This window comes from Hemiscyllium ocellatum, chromosome 34 (genome assembly GCF_020745735.1).
Source record: "Hemiscyllium ocellatum isolate sHemOce1 chromosome 34, sHemOce1.pat.X.cur, whole genome shotgun sequence".
NCBI classification, from domain to species: Eukaryota; Metazoa; Chordata; class Chondrichthyes; order Orectolobiformes; family Hemiscylliidae; genus Hemiscyllium; species Hemiscyllium ocellatum.
In genome coordinates this window covers 40,393,732-40,408,006 of record NC_083434.1, presented here as the reverse complement: position 1 = coordinate 40,408,006, position 14,275 = coordinate 40,393,732, and the positions used below count along the sequence as shown (strand labels likewise).

Genomic DNA, 14,275 nt, shown 5'->3' with positions numbered 1-14,275 from the left:
CCAGCAGTTGCATTGTCACCAGCACAGACCAGTTGGGATGAATGTGTACTTTTTTTTTGCTGTGAATAGTTTGCAAATCATGATTCTGTTATTCTGCAATGCCTCTGATTTCAGGTCAGCAGGCACAACAGAAATTATATAGTGAGGAGCGATTTTTAAATTTTACTTTGAGTGATATTGGCATAGTGGCAGATGGTTTCTGTGCTCCAAGGACAATAAAGTTCAGTGACTCTGCAAGAATAGTGCAATAACTCTCAGTGAAAATGCTTAATGTTGTGTTAATGAACAAGCACGACAACTGGATAAATACCTGGCTTAGAACAAGATGACAGGTTATAAGCAATGACACAATTAAATATAATATCACAATCCCTGAACTGAAGCCACCTTAAAAGTCTCACACCAAGAAAATCGAACTGACAGGCATAAATAATATATGATTCGAAGGTGGATGGGATTTTGGTTCCGTTCTGTGCAGAAACTTTGCTTAGCGATCAAAATGGATTTGGTGCCACCCAGCATCATGTGATTCTCCATTGTGACTTTGATTTAGTTGACCTTTAAATGGTTCCCACGAGATTTCAATGGAAATAAAATTTAGGAGCAACGATTAGCAAGTGTCAACATTACACAGTAGCCTGATGTCGGCTGTGACTCAGTTGACTGCACATTGTGCGTTAGGTTAACGGGGCCTTGGTTTAAGTCCTACTTCGGGTCTTGGAGTGCAAAGGTCAAGGCTGATGCTGCAGTACTGAGGGACTGCTGCACTGTCAGAGGTACACAATTTTTGAATAAACTGAGGGTCCATTTGTCCTCTAGAGTCATAGAGTCATACAGATGTACAGCACAGAAACAGACCTTTCAGTCCAACTTATCCACGCCGACCAAATATCGTAACCTAATCTAGTCCGATTTGCCAGCACTTGAACGATATCCCTCTAAACTCATCCTATTCATATACCCATTCAGATGTCTTTTAAATGTTGCAATTGTACCAGCCTTCACCATTTTCTCTGGCAGCTCATTCCATACATGCACCACCCTCTGGGTGAAAACGTTGCCCCTTAGGTCCCTTTTAAATTTTTCCGCTCTCACCCAAAACCTATACCATCTAGTTGGTCAATGTTGAAGATTCATTCTTTGGAAGGAGAGCTTTCGAGTTTATTCATTAAGTCCTGTCTAATGTTTATCCTTCAATTACAAAAGCAGATTATCGTTTCCCTTTCGCACTGCTGTTTGTGGGAGCTTGCTGTATACAAATTGACTGACTTGTTTCCTACATTGTAATGGCATCCACACTTCAAAGGGATGGCCTGGTGACTCAGTGGTTACCACTGCTGCCTCACAGTGCCAGGGACTTGGGTTTGATTCCAGCCTCCACTGATTGTCTGTGTGGAATTTGCATGTTCTGTGTCTGTGTAGGTTTCCCCTGGGTGCTCCAGTTTCCTCCCACAATCCAAAGATGTGCAGGTTAGAGTGAGGTGATCACGCTAAATTCCCCGGGGATATGCAGGCTAGATGTGTTAGCCATGGGAAATATGGGGTTACAGGGATAAGATATAGGATTGGTGGGTCTTGGTGGGATGCCATTTGGAGGGTCAGGTTGGACCGAATGGCCTGTTTCCACAATGTAAAGGTTTTATGAATTAACTCTAACGTTCTGGATTTTGGTTATTTGGAAGCACTAGCTTTTTGAGCGCTGCTCCTTCATCAGATGGTTGTGGAGTATAAGATCATACGACACAAAATGTATAGCAAAAGATGCCACTGAAATGAAATATTGAAAAAAACCAGATTATTTGTTAAGTCTTTCATCTTTTAGAATGACCATGTTAGTTTTGGTTTTTTCATGTGTAAATCCCAGCACTTTTTTAATGCTACATTCTCAAGTTAGCTTTAAAAATAGGTGCCATCTCAGCTCAGATACTGCATTGAAGGTGGGAGGTTAAAGTCTGTCTGTCCCAATGATTCTATTTCTAAAGTGGAATTTACAAAATCTTACCTGGATTTATGCAGTTTTTGAGCAAAACTAAATGTAATTCTGCAAGTACAAATTCACCCCATAAACTATGTATGTGTACATCCAGGGGAGACAGAGTGAGTGTGATCATGTGGCTGTGTGTGTACATATGTGTGTAGAGCTGTGAGAGAGTGTGTATATGTGTGTGAGTGTAATGGGGTGTAAGTCTGTGAGAGGGTGCATGTGTGGGTGTGAGCGTGGGGGGGGGTGTATGTGTGAGCATATGAGAGAAAATTTATGTATGAGAGAGGGTCTATATGAGTGTATGGATCTGTAGGAGTGTGTTTGTGTGCACTTGTGTGCATGTGTGTGAGAGAATGTACAGTGCAATGGCGTCACCTGTAGTGTGATATGAACCCAAGTTTCCATTGAGGCTATCCCCATAGATATCGAACTTGGCTATCAGCCTCTGCTCGTTGTCGCTTGTCCCGAAGTCAACCTTGGGGGATAGTCGCCCAAAAGTCTGAGGCCGAATGTCCTGGGCTGTTTCAGTGGTTAATTTATTGTTTCAGAGAGGTGGATATGAGGGGGTAGGATGGGAGCTGCATGAGTGAGGTGATAGATTGTATCGGGGAGGTTGGCAAGTCCATGGGGTAGACAGTTATAGTGCTGAGAAATTATTCAGTGGGTCAGAAAGTTCGTCTGCCTGGGTGAGCGGTTGAGGGAGTAGCTAAGTCGGCCAAGGTAAGGTGTCATTGGATAAGGTTGGGGGAGGAGTTGTTAGGTGATTGGGAATTGTCAGGGAGTTGGACGGCAGATGCAATGGAAGTTATCAATAGTATAGTCACGCAGAAAGTGGTAGCAGTTCTCCTAACATTTCCTGGCTAACTCGCCAGGTGACTAAGTCAGAATGCACTTGATATCTCGGCCTCTGGGTAGAAATGGGAACATTATCAGAGGATTTTGACGGTTTGGATGATAAGGAGGTGATATCAGATATTTAAAATTCCCAGGTAATACCTCCATACCAGTGAAGGACCCTGACACATTGCTTGTGGGGTACGTCCAAAGACCAGAAAGTCCAGACTAATCTGGATTTATTTTCTTTGCATGATAGATACTCTCCAATGGATTTAAGGAGAGTAAAGGACACAACTTTATGAACGAATTTGGGCCCAATATTTCTGAAATCCACATTTTGAGTTTGTACAAAATGCACTCAAGTTCCTGCAAAAGTCATTTTTCTCCACCTGCCTTCTTTTTCTCAAGCTTTCTGCAGCAGTTTAATTATGTCCCAATGGGTTTCCTGGTCAGACGGTTCTAATGAAGATAAGTTTAGCTCATGAAAACAGCTGACAAGGGAAGGAGCTTTAAAAAAAAAATCGCCATCCCTTGAGTATTCTTCAAGTTAATTTGACCATGAAATTCTTCATTGTTGCTAAGTAAGGGTCTGAATAAGTAAAATGGAAAGGTGGGAAGCGAAGGGAAGGGGTTTCCAGGCAGCTCAATTAAGGTTACTGACCTTTACGTTAGCTTCAGATTTTAATCCCAAGTTCCTGAATGTGTTTTTTTTAAGGCTTCAGTACTCCAGCCTTATCCCCATTAATCATAGCAAGATATGAATCAGTGTGTAGCACTTGCTCCCGCCTGGGCTGCATTTATCAGCTCAATGTGTTGTCCTTCGACAAACCCTTCCAAAACCATAAGCTCTGCCTCCTTGAAGGACAAGGACAACAAACACGCAGGAACACCACTCCCTGCAAGTTTCCCTCCGAGCCACTCACCATCCTGACTTGGAAATATATCGCCATTCTTTCACTGTGTGACGCACATTTTGGATATACTGTAATTTCAAAAGTTATTAGCCACTTTGATGTTTTACAAGGCACTATTGAAGGGCAAGTTATGTTCTTACTCTACAGCATTCCTGCAGACAAGTTTTTAATGTGCTGAAGATACCATGGCACCAATTAGTTGCTAGCTGGAATAATTAATTCCACATTAATGAGAGTAAAGTAGAAAGTTGTTTGCTCCTTAGTGTATAATCCCTCAGAGCCTTCAGATCCAGACATCCTGCAACAGTGGAGCTACCTTTTGGGAGCATGTTCTCACAATGGGAGAAAGTGAGGACTGTGGATGCTGGAGATCAAAGTCAAAAAGTTTGGCACTGGAAAAGCACAGCTGGTCAGGCAGCATCCAAGGGGCAGGAGAGTCGATGTTTCGAGGATAAGGTCTTCATCAGGAATTCCTTGGATATTGCCTGACATGCTGTGCCTTTCCTACGTCACACTTTTTGATGCATATTCTCGCAATGTCAGCTTATCACTAGCCTACAGTCCTTAGCAAGCCCACCATTGGAAGAAAAACACACACACACAGGAGGCTAAAACATGCTGCTGTTGGACAACGAACAGAATGCTACTTCATCAGAAAGCGTGGAATTTAGGGCTTCAGCTGAATAAAACTTAAAATCTTCTTGGGCCAATTATTCATCCCAAAGGATTTGGGTACAACTGAAAGTTAAGGGGATCAAAGCATATTCAGGTGGAGTCTGAGGGAAGACGTGTCTTGCATGAATTATATGGGGATAATTGAAAGCTCATGAGTTGTCTTAATCTTCTGTTTCAGAGATCCCGGAAGACCCTGCAACAGCAGAAGAATTTTATCACGAAGATGGCTTCGAATCTTGCTCTGATGAAACCCTGGAGATGAAGGACTCAGATGAAGACACCGAATTTGCCACTTGCAGAGCATATGAGCAGGCATGTGGTATTCCATATGGAATCTAAGCATCAGGCGCAGCCACATTTACCAAGTATCTGGGTAGAGGCTTGTATATTATATTGCAGTCCAGCCATGATTTCACCGAATACTAGAACAGCTTAAAGTGGTTACGTGTCCAACACATGATGGTGTGTCTCTGCATCATGAGGTAACTGAACAAAGCTAGGGTCAGAAAGTAGGAATGATTCACACTATGATAGAAGTAACAACTGACGGGGATTGGATTAGGGGAGGCTTTTGCTACAATTGTACAGAGCTTTGGTGAGACCACACCTGGACCATTTCTTACAGCTTTGGTTTCCCCGTGTTTTAAGGTGGAACAGTAATGTTTCACTAGGTTGGTTCTGGGGATAAGAGAATTGGTCTTGTTAAATGGTTCAATGAAATTGGTTTTACATTGTTTGGAGTTTAGAAGACCTCATTGAGATAAATAAGATTTTAAAAGGGCTTGACAGGGTAAACACTGAGATCAGGCATGATTGCTGGAGCCGAATGGCCTATTTATACTCCTATGTCTTATGAACATATGGTTATTTTTTCTGACCAGTGGATCCATGGAATGAGGTGGAGAAGGTAGGGAGCTGGGTGGCTCAAACTCAGCTTAAGGGATTAATTAGGGAAGAGATGAGGAAAATGTTCAAAGAGTTCTGAATCTTTAGAATTCTCTTTCCCAGAGAGTTGTTGATGCTCCGTCGATGAGTAAGTTGAAGATTGGGAAAGACAGATTGTGGAAATTGAGAGGTATGGGCAGTGGGTTGGAAATGGAGTTGAGACCGAAGATTAGCTGTGGTCTAATGGACTGGAGAGCAAGCTCAAATCATCAAATAACCTGCCCCAGCTCCTATTTCTTATGTAGGTCAGAGCTGTTTTATAATTGATTTTAGAAACTATGGAATAGTAAGTGATAAAGGAAAAATGTGCATCATTCTGTAGCTGTTGATAACCAGCAGATCTCTCAAACTACTTTACAGACCGTGAAATTCTTTTGCGGCGTTGACATGTAGTAAATGCACCTGACAGACTATACCCAGCTTTCTCCCAGAAGCAGCAGAATGATAATGGCCAAATAACCCAGTTAGCTTTCGTAATGTTGATCGAATACGCATTGGCTAAGGCACCGGGGTGAGGGTGGGGGTGTCTCCACTTCCTCAACGTTGCACCGTGGCATCTTTTACATCGGCCAGAGTGGGGGGATAGGCCCTCAGTTTGACGTCCAGCATGAAAGACGGCTTCCCTGACAATGCAGCACTCCCTCAGTACTGCCCCGGGCTATCAGCCTGGAGGGTTGTGTCCTGTTGCGGGGCTTGGGTCCACAGCCTCCTGCTTCAAAGGCCAAAGGAGCTGACCCTTGAAGAGGGTGAAGTTTTGAGCATTGTAACAGGATCGACAATTTAGGACCAATTGACCCTGTGAACCATATTTCCTTCCAGTGTGTCAAACATCATAGCATTTATCCTAAAATTGAAATTAAAAAAAAAAGACTGTTCCATTTTCTTTTATTTCTTACAGGCAAATATAAATTGCAATTATATCCTTGGCTGGCTGACAATTATTGCTGTATTATATGCGTTTTTAATTAAAGTATGAATATGAGTTCTCAGTAAAAGTGACATATATATTCAGTTCAATGTTACTATGTATTTAGTTTAAGCTTCAATGAGTAAAGCCTACAGTGCAACTGCTTGTCTTAAAAGGTATTTAGTTTGCTGATATACTTCTGCAATATGCAGCCAGAAATAAAATATACTCTGTCATCTTCATTAAGTATTTCAGTCATTGAAGATAAGATATAATTACAAGTCAATTTTCCACCGTTTACTAAATGAGAAGAATATTTTTAGACGAGCTGGCATTTTTCAAAGAAACTGATGTCTGTGTAGGATTTACAACGGACAATGAACCTGGAACATATTGATATAATAATGTTTTCTAAACAGCCTGGGGTTTGCAATAATTCATAGACTAACTGATGGCAGTGAGTAATGACTTTTGGAAACAGACATTATTGGACGTTGCAACAAAGGACCTTGGAGCAGGATTAGGCCACTCTGCCCTTCAAACCTATTCTGCCATATAATAAGGTCACAGCTGGCCTTGTTGAGGGCTCAAGCCCACTGACATCTCTGTGCGCCCCCCCCCCCCACCCTGATCCTCAATCACTTGACATCTTTCTGTATCAAATATCGAACTAACTCAGCCTTAAATAAATTCAATACCGCAGCCCTTACTGATCTCTGGGGAAGGGAATTCCACAGTTTGGCAATCCTTCTTGTCTCTGTCGTAAAAAGAAGACATTTTGTTTTTAAACAATGTCCCTAGGTGTCATGAATAGGAAGGGTTTATAGGGATTTGGGCCAAGTACTGACAATGGGACCAGATTAATTTGGGATATTTGCTGTATACCTCTTTGAATCTATGACTCGATGAGGAAACACGCTCTCAGCATCTACCCTGATAAGGCTCCTCGAGATGTTATGTTTCAGCAACTTCACCTCTCATTCTTGAATGAAAAGCATTGTGGGAAACAATAGTCATTGCCCAGTCATCCATTCTGATGAAGAGTCATTGGACTCTGTTTCCCTCTTGACAGATGCTGCCAGTTTCTCTAGCACTATCTGTCTTTGTTACACAACGCAAGCATCTGCAGTTTCGTTGTGCTTATTTTAATGGCATGGGTCTTTCTGTTTGTCAGTCTGCCTTTCTGTCAATCTGTAAGTCAGTCAGTCTCTGTAATCTGTCACAGTCTGTCACTCCGAGTGTCTGTTACAGTCTGTCAGTCAATGTGTCTGTCAGCCAGTCAGACATTCAGTCTGTCAGTCTGTCTGTCAGTGTCTATCTATCAGTGTGTCTGTCAGTCTGTCACAGTCTGTCAGTCAGTGTGTCATGTCTCAGTCTGTCTGCCTCAGTCAGTCTGTCAGTGTGTCTGTATGTCAGTCCATCTGTCTCAGTCTGCCATCAGTGTTTCTGTCAGTCTGTCTGTCTCTGTCTGTCAGTCAGTGTGTCTGTCTGTCTGTGGTCTGTGTGGTTTATTCTTGCTGTATTCTTGTCTTTCAGGACACGGATGTTGATGCTCTGGTAAGATGCATGGAGGATGTCCTGGACAGCAGATCATTAGGTGAGTCCTTTCCTCATCTGCACTATACCATCAGAATTTTATAAATTGCAAACAGAAATCCTCTTAGTCTTCTGAACTCTAGTGAATACAGGCCCAGTCAAACCAATCTCCTGTCATAGGACACCCTGTAGTCCCCAGTATCAGCTTAGTGAACCCCTGCTGCACTCTTTCTTGGGCAAATATGTCTTCTCATGGTTACACATAATATTTCATGTCTGGTTTCACCAAGACCCTGTATAACTGTAGTAAAACATTGCTAAACTCAAATCCTCTTACAAGGGAGGCCATTGTAACATTTGCTTTCAATTGCATGCTGCACCTGCCTGTCTACTTTTACTGACTGGTCTCCAAGAACACCCGGATCCCTTTGTACATTCACACTCCACAATACATCTCCATTTAAATAATAACTTTACTTACTGCTTTTCTCATTGAAGTGCATAACTTCACATGGAACCATGCTGTACTGCATCTGCAATGTGTTTGCCCACATACTCAGCTTTTGTAAACCACCTTTAGGCGTCCTCACAACTCACAATCCCACTGAGTTTTGTGTCATCAGTAAACTTGGAAAAGTTGCATTTAGTTCCCTCATCCAGGTTATTTATAGAGATCGTGAATAGCTTTGGCTGAAGCACTGCTAGTTCTGGTGCCCTTCTAGTCACTGCCTGCTTCTGAGGGAAACACCATTCAATCCCAACTTTTGTTTCCTATTTGCCAATCAATTCTCAATCCATAATAATATGTTAGCTCATATCCCATATACGTTGACTTTGCCCACATACCTCTTCTGAGGGATTTATTAAAAGTCTTCTTTAAATCCAAATGCACCACATCCACTGGCTCTCCCTTATTTATTCTACTATAAAATTCATCACTACCCCTCCCCTCTTCCCCCTTCTCAATGGCCATTAGGAATGGGTCTAGCAAGAAATACAAAAAAAAATCAGTTCAGTGTTCAGTTGCAACAATCTCAGATCATGTTTAAATAGTTTTACTGCTGAAAATGTGTTGCTGGTAAAGCGCAGCAGGTCAGGCAGCATCCAAGGAACAGGAGATTCGACGTCTCGGGCATAAGCCCTTCTTCAGAAATGAGGAAAGTGGGCTGCACTTTCCTCATTCCTGAAAATAAAAGCACTTTCCTTGGATGCTGCCTGACCTGCTGCGCTTTTCCAGCAACACATTTTTAGCTCCGATCTCCAGCATCTGCAGACCTCATTTTCTCCCCTTAAATAATTTTACTGCAGTGTAGATCTGCGTAAGGACATTGTGGTAACTGGTCTGTGCCTGTATGTCTGTTGTGAATGAGTGCCTGTGTTGTGTGTATTTTTCATAACTTTATGGTACATGCCATAATCCTTGCAATTTTATTAATCCTGTTGAAAACCAGGAGCTCATGTTTCCACTTCCTGCTTAAACTCTCTGGTGACAGCATCAGGTAAGAGGATTCAACCTGGCTAACTTCCTCCATTGAAGGATGTGAACATAAGAGGTATAGTTAGTAAGTTTGCAGATGACACCAAAATTGGAGGTGTAGTGGACAGCGAAGAAGGTTACCTCAGATTACAACAGGATGTTGATCAGATGGGCCAATGGTGAAGGAGTGGCAGATGGAGTTTAATTCAGATAAATGCGAGGTGCTGCATTTTGGGAAAGCAAATCTTAGCAGGTCTTACACACTGAATGGTAAGGTCCTAGGGAGTGTTGCTGGACAAAGAGACCTTGGAGTGCAGGTTCAAAGCTCCTTGAAAGTGGAGTCACAGGTAGATAGTGTAGTGAAGAGGGGGTTTGGTATGCTTTCCTTTATTGGTCAGAGTATTGAGAACAGGAGTTGGGAGATTATGTTGCGACTGCACAGGATGTTGGAGCATTGCGTGCAATTCTGGTCTCCTTCCTATTGGAAAGATGTTGTGAAATTTGAAAGGGTTCAGAAAAGGTTTACAAGGATGTTTCCAGGGTTTAGATTAGATTACTTACAGTGTGGAAACAGGCCCTTCGGCCCAACAAGTCCACACCAACTTGCAAAGCGCAACCCACCCATTCCCCTACATTTACCAATTTACCTAACACTACGGGCAATTTAGCATGGCCAATTCACCTGGCCTGCACATCTTTGGACTGTGGGAGGAAACTGGAGCACTTGGACGAAACCCAGGTAGACACGGGGAGAATGTGCAAACTCCACACAGTCAGTCGCCTGAGTCGGGAATTGAACCCAGGTCTCTGGCGCTGTGAGGCAGCAGTGCTAATCACTGTGTCATCGTGCCACCCACGGATTTGAGCTACGGTTGGAGGATTTGAGCTACAGGGAGAGGCTGAACAGACTGAGGCTGTTTTCCCTGGAGTGTCGGAGGCTGAGTGGTGGCCTTATAGAGGTTTATAAAATCATAAGGGGCATGGATAGGGTAAGTAGACAAAGTCTTTTCTCTGGGGTTGGGGAGTCCAGAACTAGAGGGCATAGGTTTATGGTGAGAGGGGAAAGATATATAAGAGACCTAAGAGACAACATTTTTCATACAGAGGGTGGTACATGTATGGAATAAGCTGCCAGAGGAAGAGGTGGAGGCTAGTAGAATTACAGCATTTAAAAGACATCTGGATAAGTATATGAAGAGAAAGGATTTGGAGGGATATGGGCCAAGTGCTGGCAGATGGGACTAGATTGGGATATCTGGTCAGCATGAATGGGTTGGACTGAAGGGTCTGTTTCCATGCTGTAAGTCTCTATGACTATATAACAGGGAGATCATGGTTGGTCTGTATCCCAACTTCACGCACTCAGTCCCTTAATATACTTGTCATCACAAATTGGGAGAAATTGCCCAATGATCACCCTTCCCGAGTCCACAGTTATGGCTTTTGCAAAGTATTTTATGGTCAGACACACAACGAGCTCCACTTGTGAATCCCTGGGTTTCCAATCATCTGATTGAAAGCAGAAAGAAATATCAAGACTTTATGGAGTTTTATGTTTCAAACAGCCTTCCTAACTGCTGTACTTACCACTGGGAGCACTTGGTCCTGTTTTCAGTGCAGTAAAACATTAGATTGTCTGACCCAATCATTCCTGAAGAAGGGCTTATGCCCGAAATGTCGAATCTCCTGTTCCTTGGATGCTGCCTGACCTGCTGCGCTTTTCCAGCAACACATTTTCAGCTCTGACCCAATCACCCGCCCTTGTCTTCTGGTACAAGTTCTCACTCTTTCTGACCTGTGCTTTATCTCACAGTATAGCTTTTCTCACTTCAAAAAAAAATCTTCTTCTTCCTCCATTGCAAATGCACTACAATTACACACCTTCTATTTACTGATAACTATAACTCAAACTGCCACTGTCTGGGATGCTGGATGAATGAATGACCCTGATTGACAATTTTGATGTCAACAACGAGAAAGCTGCATGTTTGAGTTAAACATGTGGGTCATCAGAATATGGAAGACAAATAGTGGAGCAGACCGTCAGTCTCTCAAGGCTGGTTCACCTTCCTCCTCACTGAGGTGATGCTCCGGAAATCAAATCTCGCTATTTTCCCAGTGTCATCACAAAAGGTAAAGATTTTTTTTAAAAAGTCGGTATTCCCAACCTACCTGTCTTTTAGCCCCAGGATGCCAGAAATCATGGACCAGATATGTGTACATAAAAATTATTATTATTTATTGCAAGAAATTAAATGTGTTCTTCAGGCAAACAGTGATGACTGGTCAGTAAGTAACGCTACAGGTTAAAATTCTCAGCCCTTTCAAAAGTCACCCTCACAGTCACACAAACGGAAAAAAAGAAACATGGTATAATGGATGGAGCGAAAGACTGCAAAGTCAGTTGAGTGGTCCCTCTTCACAGGTTCTCATGCTGATGAGAATGCTGCTTCTTGATCTTCCTTTTTGAATGCTTTCATTAGTTTGCAGGAAGCGCAGGGTGACTGGGTCATGCTTAAAAAAAGTTCTCTAACTTATTAATTAAAAGACAGCTGACAGCTACTGCTGAAGGAGAAGTCAACCTTTTTTTTCTTGTAGTAACAGAGAGAGCTTCTCTTCTTATGAAGATTCATGAGCTTCTCATTATCTTATTAATGGCTGGCCCCAAGCTGTTCAACTGCCAAGGAACCAATCACGACTTTGTTGGCAGGCAGAAGGCCTTTGTCATTGAGACTAGGTCATTAGTTCAGAGACCAATCAGTTATTTGTTGCCAGCTGAATCTCCATTTCTACACACCCTTGGCTCCAGCTCATCTGCAAGCTACCTATTCTGTTTAACCTTGCAGCTGTGTAAACAGCACTTACAATGAGTATAACGGTTACTTGTTTTCAAAACACACAGTAAGCCTTCAGCAGTTATTTGCTCATCTACATCCGCAATCAAGAATACAGGGGAGAAAAAACGTGGTTGTTACACACTTTTCAATCTTATAGTTGAACTAAACTAACTTTACTTTGCCACCCATCTCCACATCCCTCAATCTCATTAGTGTTCAAAAATGTATCTTTCTGTATCTTGAATATACATAAACACTCATTGTTCCTCAGCTCTTGGCAAGAGAATTCCAAAGACTCACAACCCCTTTTAGGGGAGAAATTGCTCCTCACTTCTGTCCTAAATGGTGATTATCCTCAATGCCGACACCCGTTATAAGACTCTTCAACTAGAGGAAACAGTCACTTAGTCTGTACCTCGTCTGACCAACTAAACTCACCTCAAAAACGGAAGGCATTATCAACACAGATCATAGAGTAACTCCATCCTGGGAAGTGTCAGTGCTATTTGTTTCCTCCTCTTTATGATGCCTGATAAAGAACTACAATACCTCAGTTTAATTGAACACGATGGATGTTCAGTAAAATGGATGGATTTTATGACTAAAGGCACTAGGTATCACAAAACTAGAAGGCACACCTGACTGCAACTCAGTAACATTTCACCCGTATGTTTCAGGGCCTGAATGTGTAAAAGAAGACTTGCATTGATTTAGCAGGTTTCATATTCTAAAGTACATTACAGCTATTGAAATACACTGGATTTGTAGTTGCTGTTGTAATGGAATAAATGCAATGCCAATTTGAGCTTAGCACACTCCCAGAAAGAGCCACGTGTTTCTGGCCCAGGTCATCCATGTTTATGTGACTTTGGTTGAGGGATAATATTAGCCAGTGCACTTTGGATAACTGCCTTGCCCTTCATTGAAATAACACCAGGGAACCCTTCACATTCACCTTGGGGGTAGATAAGGCATCGGTTTCACTTCTTATTGGAAAGATGGCCCCTCTGACAGAGCAGCAATCCCTCAGTACTGCACAGGAGCCTCTGCTTGGACTTCTGAGTCCCTGTTTCTTGATGTTATTATGTGGTACAGAACTAATAATAATAAACCCAAACACTGCAGAATACAAGTCCCACTCTGAATAATATCTGAATCACAGATTGCCACCCTTCCTACATTCAGCGCAGACAGTTTCAGCTTGACCTTTATCTTTCAGAACACTAAAAAAAAATGCACTTGAATTGAGTTAGCTTTGTTGTCACATGTACTCAAATGAATACAGTGAAAAGTTTACAAGTCGCCACTTATGGTGCTATCTTAGGTATGAGGTACCTAGGTACAGATTCCCCAGTACAAATTCTTAAAAAAAAATTGAAAAATAAAGAAATAATAGCATTATAGATTGTAGGAATAAATTAGAAAATAGAGGAATAAACAATACATATTGTATGTCTCCCTGTATCGACTGCCAAGGCTTTATTTTAGATATCTTTGTTTCTCCTCCTGGATATTTGCATGTATGAGAATCATGACTACCAACTACTCCCGTCTCCATAGCACCAGAAGCTAAAGAACAACTGGGGAGAGAGTAGGACCCTTTAAGGCCCAATGAGGTCATCTTTAGTGTTGTATCTCAGGAGATGGGAGAGAAATTAAATGAATATTTCACGTCAGTTTTTACTGTGGAGAAAGAAATTGAGGCTAGAGAAGTCAGTGAAATAAATATTGATGTTTTGAAAACATTTTACAGTACAAAGAGGAAATGCTGGAGATCTTAGAAACATAAAGGTAGATAAATTTCCAGGACTTGATCAAATGTATCCCAGGACTTTATGGGAAGTTAGGGAGGAAATTGCAGGGCATTTAGCAGAAATATGTGTAAGATCTGTAACCACGAGAGAGGTGTGGGAGGACCAGAGGTTGGTTAATGTTGTGTGTTTGTTTAAGAAAGGCTATAAGGAGAAGCCTGTGAGCTATAGAGCTATGAGGATGGTGTTGGGTAAATAGTTTGGAGGTGATTCTGAAAGATAGGATTTGCAGGCATTTGGAGGGGCAAGGATTGATTAGGGATAGTCAGCATGGTTCTGTGCGAGGGCAATCATGTCTCATAAACTTGATTGAGTTTTTTGAGGGAGTAACCAAAATGATCAATGAGGACAG

At 42.1% G+C, this 14,275-nt stretch overlaps 1 protein-coding gene across 1 annotated transcript in view; it reads left to right on the top strand.

Annotated features, from left to right (window-relative positions):
• Positions 1–14,275, top strand: part of nek11 (NIMA-related kinase 11) — a 292,196-nt gene that overhangs the window by 233,570 nt on the left and 44,351 nt on the right. The window contains exons 13-14 of the mRNA XM_060850033.1: positions 4,589–4,709; positions 7,795–7,859. Coding sequence (XP_060706016.1) covers positions 4,589–4,709; positions 7,795–7,859 — 186 coding nt within the window. The remainder of the gene's footprint in view (positions 1–4,588; positions 4,710–7,794; positions 7,860–14,275) is intronic.